General features: G+C 40.2%; 1 protein-coding gene across 2 annotated transcripts in view; it reads right to left on the reverse strand.

The window, feature by feature from the left end:
* Window positions 1-4,834: 4,834 nt before the first annotated feature.
* LOC6569390 (teneurin-a) overlaps window positions 4,835-15,398 on the reverse strand; it is a 128,908-nt gene continuing 118,344 nt past the window's right edge. For both annotated transcript variants that reach the window (XM_032741299.2, XM_043215945.1), the window contains one exon: window positions 4,835-9,200. In XM_032741299.2, coding sequence (XP_032597190.1) covers window positions 5,278-9,200 — 3,923 coding nt within the window. In that variant the 3' untranslated portion in view covers window positions 4,835-5,277. The remainder of the gene's footprint in view (window positions 9,201-15,398) is intronic.

The following is a 15,398-nucleotide window of genomic DNA, read 5'->3' on the forward strand; positions in this document are numbered from 1 at the left end:
CAGACTGGCTGCCTAAAACATAGAGTGTACACTAAGAGAAACAAAGTTAAGCAATTTATTCTTTTCTAACTTGTTCAGTATACATTCTTCATCAAAATAACTTACCATTCATTTGGTAATCATAATTTTTCGAATCTTACTTTCACATATTATTGTTCACACTCGTAAATAAATGAAGATACTTAATGAAATCGTGTCCATCTGCATCTCTCTATTGTCTGTTAGATCTGTGGAGAACTATTGATTTCAGTATAAGGACACATAGCTGTTTGGTATGATTACTTAGAACTCTTGATTCCTTCTATGATACCTGTCTTTCAATTCATAGATGACACAATAATCTTGATAGCAGCTCGATAGTTAGTCATCTGTTATGAGCTTGAGGTCATTTAAGCCGATAGCAATATTAGAATCTGTTCTGTTGCCTATGCATCTTTGCTATTTATTTGCAAATACTTAACCTTATTTCTCCGAGGTAAGATATACTTACATTTCTGTAGATCTACTATATAGAATATATAGTTAAGATTCCTGTGGAAGTGCTTCAGAAAATAACACGCAAAAGACATTGTTTGACATTTAGCTTTATATTCATTTACTTATTTATTTTTAATTAATTCATTAGTTTTTATTTATTCTTAGACCCTTGATATCCTCAGAAGTGTGTGGTTTATTTTATAATTCAACTTAATACGCTTAAAATATTTATTAAATATTACATATACATATATAATCGTTATTATTATCATAATTATTATTATTATAATTCATATTATGTGTGTGTATTATTATTTCCGCTCGCTGTAATATAATGCCATATATAATTGTTCCTTTTTTGTTTATCGATATACACGTATGTATGTATATATATATATATATAAATATATATATATATACTTATATATATATATATTTATATATATGCTTAGTTTTAAATCGTCTGCTGTGCCACATTTGGCTGTGAATTTTGTCCTCTTTTACTTTGCAGTTGCAGTTGCAGTCGGTCTTCCTCTTCAATCGCGTTCTACACATTTATTTAGCTCGTTTCAGCGTTCTTGGGGTACAGGGAAGTTTTCACTAGGTTTACAAAAAAAAATTGTATATTTTGTTTTATATTTTACGTTACGTTAGTAGAATTTGTCCTACAGTATTTTTTGTTTTTGTTTTTGTTTTTTTTTTTGGTTTTGCTTTTAATGGTATTTACTATTTTTGTGAAATACATAGTTGATATACACTACAAACTTTAAGTTTTCTTCTTTTTTTTGTGTGAAAGTGGTATTTTTTTATATTTTTTTTTTTGTCTAATAAATATAATTCTTTTCTGTTTTTATTTTTCAATAATAATAACTGTTTGTTTTTTTTTATATTTCTGTCGCTTCTGCTGCTGTCTTTACTTTATTTTGTATTTAGTTATTTTTCATTATTATATCTCATAAATTCTTGTTGTTGCTAAATTTTGTTTTGTTTTTCTTCTTGTTGTTGTTGTTGTAGTGCTGTGAGTGTATGTATGTGTTTAGATGTGTTTGGATGTGTCTGTTTGTGGCAGTGTATGAGTGTTTGTGGCAGTGTATGTGTGTTTTGTTTGTCCCTTTTTGGATTGTTGTATTTCTGTGTGCAAAACGTTTAAATGTTAATTTTTATCTCAATTGTTTCCCTGTTTCTTTATTTGCTAAGTATTTTTGTTTTTTTTTTTCCATTTCTTCTTGACTTTTGCCTTATTTATTTAACGGCGCTCTAACATTAATATACTAAAATACCATTTTTATTTACATATAAATATTTTTTTTTTGTTTATTTTTTATTCGTTCTTTAAGCCATTTTATACTTTGCTTTAAGTTTTTGGGTTTATTTTTCTTTTCTTGTTTTTGTATTGAGTGTGCAATTTTGCATTAGTTCTTTTTTTTGGCTTCATATATTTGTTTTTTGTTTTGTTTTTTTTTTTTAGTATTTTGATGCTTTTGAAGCAATTTTTTATAATGTTCTTAGCTTTTTGCCATTTTAGTTTTTTGTTTTTTTATGCTTGCCAAATTCTAATAGGTAACTGACTCCTGCTCTTTATTTTGTTTGTCAAATTGTTTTTGGTTTGCCAATTAACAAAAGAGAACGGAAAGAACCGAAACTCAAAGTACAGTACACACACCAAATACATTCCAGTTAAATACCAATTGCACATTGTATGCATATTATACTTTGACTTATCCACATACATATATATGTATAGTTATCTTTTTCTTTACATTTACATTTAAGTATTTTTAGGCGCGAGCGACAAGAAAAGCCACAGAAAAAACATTTAAAAAAAAAAAAATAAATTGTTATCAATGCATGATGCTATATATACTTGTATGCGTTATACAACACTAGTTTGCCATAGTATTTTAGTTTAGCCTTCTGAAGTATTTACACAAATATTAACTCCTCTCTTCCCTTATCCATGTTGCTTTTGTTGTTGTTGTTGTTGTCATTTACTCAATCGCTGACACTTTGAGGGGACTGTACCTAAGACTAATTAGCTGAAGCTTTTGATATTAACGCTATGTGAGTTATCTATGACTATGTCTATGTCTATGCATGTATGTGTGTGTGAGAAGCACACACACACGACCCCAACACATACGATACGTGCACACATATATATATATATATATGTATATATATATGTATATATATCTATGTATTTGTATCTAGCTAGCAGTTGCTTAGGTCGGGTGCGGTGTTTGCCAATTCTATTATTATTAAAAACTAAACGTGTTATCGCCTATCGTCTATCGCCTATCGCCTATCTTTACCGTTACCATTACCGTTATTAATAGTATTACGCCAATTGCCCAATTGTTTGATTTTGTTTAGTTTTATTTTCTGCTTCCGGCTTCCTCCTACTTTGGTTTGGCCACTTTATGACTTTGCAAAAATTTAAAAAAAAATGTCATTACACTTTCTTGGCTTTTGCAACTAATTCAGCAATATTTTTTAAATTTTAGGCCAAATCTACTACTTTTTTCCGCTTCGCTTAAGCACTAGGAGACGAAAAAAAAAATATATCTAAGTATTTAATATACACATATATATTTTTACAATCGTTTATTTCTAAGTAGTTTTTGCTTGCAATAAATTCGATAAGCACCAATTCATCAACAAAAAAGTTACTGGGGAAAAAAAAACAAAAAAGGAAAATGCAACCAAAATTAAAGTGTTTTCGTGTTTTTTTTTTTTTGTTTTCAAGTTTTGCTCGAGCTTTTTTGTTGTTGGACGGAAATAATGAATTGGCTGCATTAGATTAGAAATGAATCTAATCACGATCTGAAATTTTGCCTGGTATTTCCCTTATTCCAGAGTGGTTTTTCTTGCTGTTATTGTTGGAGCTGTTCAATTTGTTAATACTGCTTTTAATTCTTGTTGTGTTTGTTTTCATTTCAAGCTTTATTTATTTATATATTTCTCATTTCTTTTTGCTCATTTTTTTGGGTATTTACGCGCAAAACTTACAAATAATAACAAAAACATTTTACATCATTTCATATTTGTAGTTGTATGCTAAAAGTAAGTGTAAGGTTTGATAAAAAAAAATGTGTAAGCATATGTCTAACTTTATAATCATCATATATTTATAATTAAATATTTAATACTCCTTCCTAAAATAAATTAATTAAAATCATAACTTAATTTATAAGCACAAAAAATGAAATTAATTGTTGTAATAGCTAAATTTGGAGTTTATAAATTAGGTTGAATGTTTTCTTGTTGTTTTCTTTTTTTTTTAACAATTTTGATTGGCCTGTTTTATTGGCGGCGTCGTTTTACAGTTAGAATTACAATTATATTTATAGTTTATGGCGCATATGGTTTCTTTTTATATTTTATTTTTGTTTTGTTAAGGATAGATATTTTTGTGTTTTGTGTTTCATGTATACATTTAATGTTGGCTATATAGCATGTGAGCATGTGTAGCTGCCTCGCTCTATCTCTCTCTCTTAACTATTTTCTATCTCTTTTCTTTTTGCCATGCTCTGCGCTTGGTCTAAACTTGGCATAAATTAGCTGCAGCTGCGACGACGCCTAAGACTATGCTTGCATTTTATATTTTATATACATTTAATAATGGGATCTCGATTTATACTATATATACATATACATATATACACACATATATATATATATATATATATATATACATATAGTATTGGTTTTTCTTTCCAGTTGCCTGATTTGTGACTAATAACGGGACACGGAGAATTTTAGCAGCCTGGTCGCCCTATGCTATATATTATTATTACTTTTTGTGGGGCTGCCCTCAACTTCAGCTACATTTATGTATATATGAGTGTGTGTTTGTGAGTTATTTGATTTTGTTTAAAACTATGCCAGTCTCAAAAAGCTCGAGTACCACGATTAAATAATCAAAAAAAAAAAAAAAATCTTGTTAATCTTTTTTTATTTTTTTATATTATTTTCCTTTATCTCATATTGGGCATATGCCCATCTATATCATCTAATGCTGCTTTCTTCTCTAGCCATCTAACCGTTTATTGTTTGTGTGTATGTATATGCATGTTCATATATATATATATATATATATGTATATATTTACATATGTATATATATATATATATATATGTATATTTATTTTGCGCGCATAGTTTTAGCTTGCGGGCTTCTCCACATATATCTAACGTATAACTACCGTATGTGTGTTAGTATATAAATGTATATATATACAGATATATATATATATATATAGCATATCTATATACTCACTGTACGCACACAAACACACATATACATATATATATATATATGGTATACCTCTATTATTTATTAATAATATTATTTTGTATGTTTTATCGGATTTATCTTTAATTTTTTATGCATTCGCTTGTCGCATTTCTAATGTCTAACGATTAATAAAAAAAAATTGTTTATAGCTTATAAATAAATTGAGTAACATATTTTGTTCTTATTCTTGTTTTTTTTTTGTTGTAGGCTTATTCATTTAGTATTTAGTACAGTTGCGCCTTCCTTTCCTTCTATCCAATCCTCTGCTCTATCTCCATCTCTCTCTCTCTCTCTCTCTCTCTCTTTCTCTATACTGCTCTCTCTCTCTTTCTCTCTCTCTCTCCATCTTTCTCTGTCTGCATCTTTTTCTATTTTTGTGGCTATAATACTCGTAATTATGATAATTATAAATATTTAATTATATTTAGTGGGGACTTTTGTTGCATGTTTTGTTTTGTTTTGTTTTGTTTAATTTTTGGATACTACGACTACTACGACGAGAAGCTAACAGGCGACCGGTCCCGGTTCCGATTCCGCCGTATCATCGTGCTCATCCGATGACCAGCTGAGACTGCGCCGTCGCCTTCGCTGGGCATTGGGCAACACACCCGCCGCACCGCCGGTGGCGCCCTTCTTCTTCACGAACTTGATGTTGTAGGGATCCTCGGCCAGCTCCGGATAGAGGCCGACATCGTGTATGTACTCACCCTCATAGTTGTTGGCGTAGCTCTGCTTGAGGATCTCATCGCTCTCCTGCTGCGTCCACTCCAGAACGGTGGTCAATCCACTGCGCAGCGCCTCCTTCTCCCGGTGCCAGGCCTTGCGCACCGCCGTCAGCTTGGCGTGGTGCATCAGACGCTGTTGCTCCTTCGCAACGGTGGTGCCGTATCGCAGATTGATGATCGCATGCGCACCATGTATTTTCACATCCAGATAATTGCCATTGCCATTGGAGCCAGCTGCACCACTATTGGCAGCAGCACTACTGCTGCCACCACCACCACCACTACCACCTCCAGCACCAGCAGCACCCGCACCTGGTGTGGTCTCGCGTGTGATCTCATGGAAGGTGGTGTTCACCTGGCCCTGGAGTCGCTTCAACTGCTGTCGATCCTCGCTGGCACGCCACGCATCCTCTTTGACAAAGAAGAACGAGTCCTGCTGGGCATTGTGCACCACAAACGTGAAGGGCAGCAGCTTGGAGCGATTAAATACGCTTGTATAGACATCCCGATAGATGGCATTCGCTGCCGGCACACTGGAAACAATTGCCTGACCGTCAGCGGTCCGCGATACGACAATGCCCTTGCCAAACGGTGGTTCCGTATCGGAGCCAATCGAACGTGGCGATGGATCCATCACATCACACTTGAGCGCTGAACGCGGCGGAGCCGATAGCTGCTCAAAATCGGACATCCTGCGCACATTGAGATGGGCAAGGAAGCCACTCTCCACCGCCATTGTGGGTATATTATCGAAGGGTCGTCGCATATTCAATGCAATTGGATTTGTGGGTGGACGACCCCAGAGTGCCGGTGGTTGCCACAGATCCTTGGCCAGCTGGGGCATTAGATTGCCCACATTGTAGCCGAGTGTGCGCATCCAGCTAGCAAAATCGGCGGGATAATGACGCTCCTGTCCGACATTGATCGGATCATTGCCATTGAAGCGATACAAATGCAAGCGGGTGGGTGTTATAATCCGTTCAGCGACCCGTTGCCAATCGGGTGACATCCATTGGCCAATCAGTGGATCATAGACACGCCCATCGCCCATATGGACGAGCGTTGTCACCTGATCCAAAATGCCGCCACAGAAATCGATGGGTAAATACAGATATGGATTCGAATCGTATACGATATGTCCAAACGGTGAGCGCATTATCTCCCTAATGCCCTCGCCATACTGATTGAACAGCATTAGGGGCGTGCCACTCTGGTCTGTGGCCACATAATATTTGTGCCTGTACACCTGGGCATAGATCAAGTGGCCGACATCGTCGTATGTCAACGACATCAGTTTGCCGTCGCGTGGCGAGTAGATCTGAGATACCTCGTAGGGTCGCTGCTGGTTTGTGTAGAAGAACTGTGTCACATTGCCAAAGTTATCCTTGCGTGTCGTTAGACGCTTTAAATGATCATAGTAGTATTTCACATCGAATCGACCACGTTTTGAGGCGCGCACCAACAGACCCTGGGTATTGTAGTGGAAACGCTCCTCTCGCGCATTCTGCGCAACCAAACCGCGAGCATCGTACTTGTACTGGCCCTCACCGAACTTGACAATCCGATCCTGGGCATTGTACTCCATCGGAATGGTGTTGCCGCGATATGTCAACGACAACAGATTGCCATTGTCATCGTAACGGAAGCCCCACGGCTCCTGGGCCTCGACACCGACCAGCTGACCATCGCAGTCCCACGTGTAGTTCTTTACATTCGTATAGCTATTGACGGCCATGTTGCGCGTATAGGTGCGTGTCTGTGAGATTCGACCGTGGACCCCGTACGAGAACTCCATGCGAAAGACCTCCAGCCGATGGATGGCAAGCGCCATGCGCTGAGTCTGGAACCGACCGTCGACGGTGCGTGTGAAGCCAGCGGTACCGTCGTGCAGTTGGGTCTGATTGAGGGCCGGTCGCGTGAACTTGAACTGACCGATCAAACTGGGCTGGCCGGTGCGTCTATCGTAGGCGTACGCCTGGCTGGGCAGATTCTGGCCACCGATGCGACCCTGCAGGGCAATCACACGCAGCTGGTTGTCGTACTCGTAGCTAAATTTGGCATTACTCAGACCGGTCTTGGCCACATAATCAATGCGTTCTTCGGTGAGCAAGCCGGCTGCATACTCAAAGTCCCAGCGGTATTCCAGTTCGCGTTCCGCATGCGATACGGTGCTGGGCATACCGGTTGCATCATTATACTGGAACTCGCTGCGACCATCGCCGTGCACCACCTCCGTCAGCTGACCGGCGGCATTGTAGCGATAAACGATCCGAGCCCCATCTCCCGGCAGGATGGTCTGCAGCAGAGCACCAGCATGACTGTAGTGCTGCAGATAGGCGCGTGTGCTACCCGGTGGCGTGTAGGTGCAACGTATGAACCCAATCGATGTCTGCATGCTGAAGCTGTGTCGAGTGCCCGATGGCAATACCACGTGCCGCAGGCCACCAGCATCATCGTACTGCAGCACAAACTTGCGCTGGCTGGCCAAACCGATCTCGGAGACGAGATTCCAGTCGTTGTACACAAACGAAATGATGCCATCCTGCTGGGAGGTGATCTCCGAGAGCAGGCCATGGCGATCATAGCTGTACTTGAGCTCAGCGGGACCCCAGGCCCAGCCTTCGACGCGATTGAAGCGATCGTAGGTGATGTTGACGGGATAACCATTTGCCGGATAATACGATTTGGGTAGGCCACTCTGATCGTAGGCAACAATCAAGATTGGGGTACGCTGTGCATCATAGAAGGTCTCACGATTGGTGAACTGATCGAACTCCACGCCAATCACCCGCGAATGGTTAACCCAAATCTCGCGATTCAGCGTCTGCTGTGGATTCCGGACATCGCCCACCAGATTGTACACCGAGTACATCGAATTGGTTAGGCCGTCGCCCATTGTGACGCTCTGATGCGACCACATCGCGAGCATCTCGGCCTCGACGGGTAGGGCGGCCTCCAGCAGGGGATGACGGGCGACAGCGGATGCCTCGACAACAACCCCATTGGCACCGTGAATCACCAGCGTATTATTTGCCTTCAGTTCGGCATCGGCGTGTGCTCGACCCCGCTTCAGGAATGTGGAGCGAACGCCGCCCAAAACGAGCAGCTCATTGGCATTGCCATCGGAGCCGGTGTAGCGTTCCCGGGAGAACAGTGACTCGACCGAGGCGTGCACGTATACTGTGAGTCCCTTGTTGTCCGCCAGTTGGGATGTGATCCGTACAATCTCGCCACTGGGCAATATCATGCCGGTGACACGTCCAAATTCGTCATACTGATAGATATACGTCTCGCCACCCGACGAACGGGAGTTCAACAGACCCGTATTGCTATCGTAATCGAGCTCGATCTCCTGGCGTCCCTTCTCACTCAGTTTGGTCATGATGCCGATGCCATTGATCTGTATCTCCGACTTGTGATCCTGTGTATTCTCAATGGAGCTAACCACATTGCTATAATCGCGCAAGAACTGTATCTTATTGCCGGACGCATCTGTCACCGTTGACAGTCGGCCGAAACTGGTGTTCTTCGAGTAGAGGAAACTGTAACGTGTTTTACCCGATGTCAGATCCTTGGTGGCCACATGCTGGCCATAACGATTGAACACATAGATCTCACTGGACGGCGGAAAAGGTATATGGAATTCGCCATTCTCATCATGCGACGGCAAATAGTGCTCCAGCGCCAGAACATGCAGTGACCCTGAAATGTACAAAAGCCAAATGAAAAATATGCATATTATTGTTAATGTTATTACTATTACTATTATTATTATTATTATTATTGATATAATTTTCTATATTTGGGCCAATTTCTGAGCTGTTCCTTCCGCTGTTCCATCAATCCCAATTCCTGCACGAATTCCAGACTCTTTGTCCGGTTTAAGGTTTTTATGTCTTTAGAGTTCATCACATGTTTGCCCAGAATAATCCCATTTGCGGATTCCATACGAGTATAACATATAGCAAATTGCATTTATGTTTGTTCAATACCATATATTTATTTGATAGATAATCACTCAATATGCAAGCTATCCCAAATACTTCTTCTTCGATCTTCATATGTAATTTATTTGTGACATTAAATTCTGTTGTGAAACACATTTAAATTTTCTTTGAGTGCATTTACTTCTTGCAGTTATCTGTGCATTTACTAGCCTCTCTCCCCCCTCCCTGCGGCACCACCCTTAGCAACTTCCCATCCCCCTCCTTTTGCTCATTTTGATACTTTGCCTGGTCATAAAACGTTTCAAGTTTTAAAATCACTGCATCCAAAAAGACAAAATCAAAAGAGAGTTAGATATATATATATATATACATATATATATATATAGAGAGAGAGAGAAGAGAGAAGAGAGAGGAAGATTTCTCTCTTGCTCTGTCTTAAGTTTTTGTGCAATTTGCTGGCTGTTGTTCAGCGTTGCTGTTGTTGCTGTTGTTTCTGTTGTTGTTGTTGTTGTTGTACTTGTTGTTGCCTGTGTTGCGTTACATTTTAAGTTAGTGTTGGTAAATCGCTTTGGATTTGCATAAATTTGCTTGCTTTTGCCAGCTTTGCATGACAAACACTGACGACAACAGACTGACAGACGAAGACAGTCAACGGCAGACAGACATGAAGAGAGTGAGAGGGGTGGTTGGGAGAAGGGGACAGGGGTACATGGGTGCAGGGGTACACTGGGAAAGGGGAGAAGGGACAGGGGACAGGGGATAGACACTTACTGCATAAAGTAGTTGTCTCTGTTTGGTTGCATTACTGCTGCCGCCTGCAACATGTTGGGGTAAACTGTTTGCCACTCATTGTAGGCAACCAAATGCTTAAATCGAACTGCTTTCAGAAGCCAATTCGCTTGAATTATTTGAATTTTGATTTACCTTTCTACTTTTTACACATAAATATCCAAAACAGTGTTCATTAAATGAAATAACAATTTAGTTTATTATTTAAATTTAAGTTACAAATGAAAAACAGAATTATCTATAAGCTTTCTGGGTGTATTGGAATGTTGAAATTGGTTGTTGGCTGTTGAAATGCAAGTTCTACTTAAATTTTGCTTGGTTTTTTTGTTTTTGTTTTTGTTTTTGCTTTGCGAAACGATGAATTCAAAACACTCATTCAATCGCATTCACATGCAAAATGATTGTCGTCTAGCATTAGACAATCAAATATTGAATACACTCGGTTGTCGTTGTTGTTGTTGTGGTTGTTGTCGGTGTTGATTTGATTGCATTACAGTTCATTTACCCAAGGAGCCAGAAGAAGCAGCAGAAGCAGCAGCAGTAACAGCAGTAACAGCAGCGGCCACAGCAGCTGTCTGAGTAACCATTTATGGGGTCACATTTTGGGACAAGTTCGCTTGCTGTTTGTTGGTTGTGGCCTTAAATGGAGGGCATGGTTATGGGCAGTAGAGGGTTTATAGGACACAGGACACAGGACACAGGACACGTTGGCACAGCGCCAAATATGCTGTGGTATCAACGATTGAGCGAATTTCAATGCAATGCAATCTGCTCAATTCTAGCGAGGTTGAGGTTCAGAGGGCGTAACCTGCCGCCCCTAGCCCCTGCTCGTGCCCCTGTCCCTGTACCACACCCCCGCACTACCACTCCATCTGTGTTTGTATGTAACGTAATGTAATGTAATGTAATGTAATGGTAATGACCCCATAAAGTGAACAACTTGTTTGTGTCCCTTTGATGCTGTGTGCCAAAAGGGCTGCCTGCCATTTAGTTGCCAACTCCCATTCTCCCATTCTCCCTCTCTCCATCTCCATATTTCTTCGTCTCTCTCACACGCTCTATTTGTTTATGTATCGGTTTTAGTGTGGATCTATCGGTCTATCGATTTGTCGATTTGTCGCTGCGTCGTTTCAGCTTCACTGCTTCTAAGCAGATTTTGTTGCTGAGGCATATGTGGCATGTGCCAAAGCGCACACAAGTGTTGCCAATATTCATTCAAATGGAATTTAAATTCTTTCTTTTTTTCTCTTGCTACACAGCCCCTTTCCCCCAACACCACCACCAACACCACCACCACCATCTCCACCCTTTTTTCTATGTTTTTGTGGCGCATGTTTAGCATGCATGTGGATGGGTCTTGAGTGAGTGCATGTTCCAGTTATTTAGTTACTCTTTTAGTCAGTGCCGATTGAGTGCGCTGTGAAACCTTTACGAACGCACCACAAAAGGAAGCCGAACTTGAAGATAGATAGATAGAGAGAGAGAGAGAGATAGATAGATACTTTGCTGGATGGTAGTTTGTATTATGAAAGTGTTAATCTTCGATTTGCGAATGAATGCGAAAAGACTCAAGACTCAAGACTCAAGACTCAAGACTCAAATTGCTGCAAGGCACTGGAATGTGGGAGTGGGTGTGGTTTGGTTTGGCGGCGTGAAGATGATAATAAATAGTTGAGTATAGACGCATTGCCGATAGCCCATCTAAACTTTTTATAGTTTATAAAACTCAATTTCAATAAGTTTTTCTACTTAAGTCAAAATCAAGTATTGGCATGTTCATGTTCATGTGCGTGTCTGTGTTTCTCTCTGTGTGTGTACGTGTATGCGTGTGTGTGTGTGTGTGTGTGTGTATGTGTGTATGTGTGAGCGATTAATGAGTTTTAGGTACTAGTTGGAACTTTTCTGATTACTCTTTTACCCTCTCGCTGCCCACCAGCCCCGCTGAGCCCACCTCGCAGCTCGCTTATTGATTAGCTTTTGCTTTGTCATTTGCTCCAATTCTCACTCACGCTTACGCTCTTTGTCTCCCTCTCCCTCTCCGTCTTTCTCTTTCTCTATCTCTATCTCTCTCTCTCATTCTCACTCGTTGCGCCACTTAAGCTATAAGCTTTTAATGAAGCTTATTTACGTTTTACTTGCTGTAACAACAAGAACCCCCTAAAAACCTGCTTCACATGGCTAAATATCTTGTCTACACCCACACTCACACACACACACTCACACACACACACACACACAGTTGATTAATGCATGCTCATTGCGCTCAGCGCTAAAAATGGCTGCTGGATGGCAGGGGGAGGTGTGGATGGTGTTTTTGGGGTACCTCGATAGCCTCTCGCATTAGTTGCGCGAATTAGCCGCGTAGGTAATAAGATTGATTTTCACTTTTTCGCTTCTGGCCGGTCGTCCCCAACACCCAATCCAATCCAATCCAATCCAACCCAACCAGCACATCTACACTCAGCCCTCAGCCCGAACTTTTGTTTCTGGATTTGAAAAACATTTTCTCAATTCACGAAAAATTCTTTCATTCCTTTTTGTATACCTTTCACAAAAATATATACAGATATCTTTATATTTTCACAAAGTTATTTGTGGAAAGTTCGCAATGCAAAAGCTCTCAGCTTTCGCTTGGAAATATTGCACTTAAATTCATAAATAATATTTCTGCTTTTTATAAGGAAATTTGTATTTTGAACATTTGTAGCAAATCGAAGGCAGCGCAGAGCATATCACATTTTGTGCGAGTGTAGACGACACATACACTGTGCCACCATCAACTTCCCTGCTCCACACCCCACGCTCTTGGCCACCCCTGCAGGCAATCACTCAGATGTGGGCAACCCGCAGCAGTGGCAACAACGACGACTAAAACTTGATTAATTATAGTCATTGATCTGCTTTCCACGGCTTCTTCTTCATCTGCTTCTGCTGCTGCTGCTGCTGCTGCTGCTTCTTTACTTTTATTCTGTGCCCTGCCCTTCATTAATTTGTGTTGCGTTGTCAAGCAACCCACCCCCTTCCCTCAAAAACCACCCCTTCCATTACTCAATGCGGCTGCTGCACATCGTTAGCGTCGCTTTGCTTCACCTCGCTTCGTCTACTGCTACTGCCTGCCCCTGCCCTGCCCCTGCCCCTGCTCCTACCCCAATACCCGTCCCCCTTTCACCTACCCCTAGCCCATTGTCGAAATTTATTAATTACATTTTTGGTCTTATCAAATTACGTTTGCCTAATGCACTCAAATTTATACCTTGCCAATAGAAAAACCTCACCCCCCCAACCAAGCTTGCTTACTTGACCTACCAACAACGCAGCCATCCCCTTCCCCCTCCCCTCTTGCTGCCCCACCACTGTTGGCTTGCTGTTGTTTTTTGAGCTTTTGCTTTTCGGCTCTTTGGCTTTATCTTATTTATTGGCGGCCATTTTGTTTCAGGTTTCCGCTTCTTCTTTTTCCACCTGCCACCTGCTGTGTGTGTGTGTGTGTATGCGTATGTGCATGTATTGGTTTGTGCGTATCGCGCCCTAATTTGTTCTCATTCGAATTGTGACGGAAATTGGTTTCGGTTTAAAGCTTGACTTTTCCTTCTGCTTTCCTTTGCTTTGCCTGGCCATGATAATGACCAATTAAAGTGGCAACAAACAACGGCACAACCAACAATAACAGTAACAACAACAGCTGTGTTTCAATTTGCCGTTTCTGTTGTCATTATTATTATTATTATTATTATTATTATTATTATTATTACTACTCTTATTATTGGTATTGTTGCTGCTGTTGCGTTTTGTGTTCCGCAAATATTCAATGTGCCACATTTGACAATTGCCACCTGTCTCCCTCACACACTCACTCTCCCTTTCTCTCTCTCCCTCTCTCTCTCTCCCTTTGTTTCTCTTCTTCCTGCTATTTGTGACTCTGTTACTTTTTCTTTGGCATTTCGTATTGTTAACGCAGCAAAGAAAATTAAAATCAAATACAATAGAAAAATCGAAAAGAAGCTTGTTGCAGTCGAGAGAGCTCGACTGAGAGATACTCTGCTCCCAAGTAATGGTGTATGCCTACAATAAATACATCCTCACATATGTTGTGGGAAAGTAAGTACTGCTGATCTCTATGAAAGTTGCAAATTTAATCAACACAATGCCGGGAGATATATCCCTTCTAACTTGGAAGGCTATATCTCGGCTGAACAGGAATGAATACACACATACATGTGCACTTTAATGGGGTCGAGGGTTCTTCCGGTTTGGAACACCTTTATTGTACCCATTTTACCCATAGGGCATGAACAGAAAAATACAAAATAAAACGAATACAATCCAAATTTGCCAAACGGAAATTTAGCAATTTCCAAGTGCCCCAGTGTATTTCAGTGTGTGTGTGTTTCTGTGTGTGTGTGTTTATATTATTTGCAGTTGTTGGTCCCAAAACTGACAATTTTCAATTTCCCCATTTCACCCATTAGTTTACCGCCCACTTTCCATTGAAACCTGCTTCCATCACTGAGAGAGAGAGAGACTGAAGACGAAAGAGAGAGCGTGCCAGAGAGAGAGAGAGAGAGAGAGAGAGAGAGATGGCGCGATTGAATTGTTCAACGAACAATCGGTAACTGAATTGAATTTGCCTAAATGTAAATGTGGCATGTGACATGAATATGCATTTGAATAACGAATATATTCACTTCGTTGCTGACATGTTATTCAAATGGATTTGGATTTGCGCTAATTAGGATCGATTACTCAATGGGTCATATATATGCCGATATATAGATTATCTCTCTATGCAGCTCTCAATTTCTAAATTAACTTCGCAAACGGAATAACACACAACATTCACTCATTCATGAAGCTATCTATTTCCAATTCGAAATGAATGCCACACGAGACAGCTGCAGCTGCAACAAATTGGATCAAATATAGAGAAGTGTATATTCCTTCTCTTCTCGCTTCTTGCTTCTTGATTCTCTCTCTCTCTCTCTCTCTCTCTGCTTGCTTAGCTGCCTACTCTTTTTCTTACTTCTTTCTCACTTCTCTCTCTTACTTTGTTTTCAACTCTGCTTTTGACTTTGATTTTAACTTCTCGCTTAGCTTCTCACTTCACTTCTCATTTCTCACTTCTCATTTCTCACTTCCCATTTTTCTTGGTTTCTCATCTTGCTTCTCA

This window comes from Drosophila grimshawi, unplaced genomic scaffold, assembly GCF_018153295.1.
Source record: "Drosophila grimshawi isolate 15287-2541.00 unplaced genomic scaffold, ASM1815329v1 contig_848, whole genome shotgun sequence".
NCBI lineage: Eukaryota > Metazoa > Arthropoda > Insecta > Diptera > Drosophilidae > Drosophila > Drosophila grimshawi.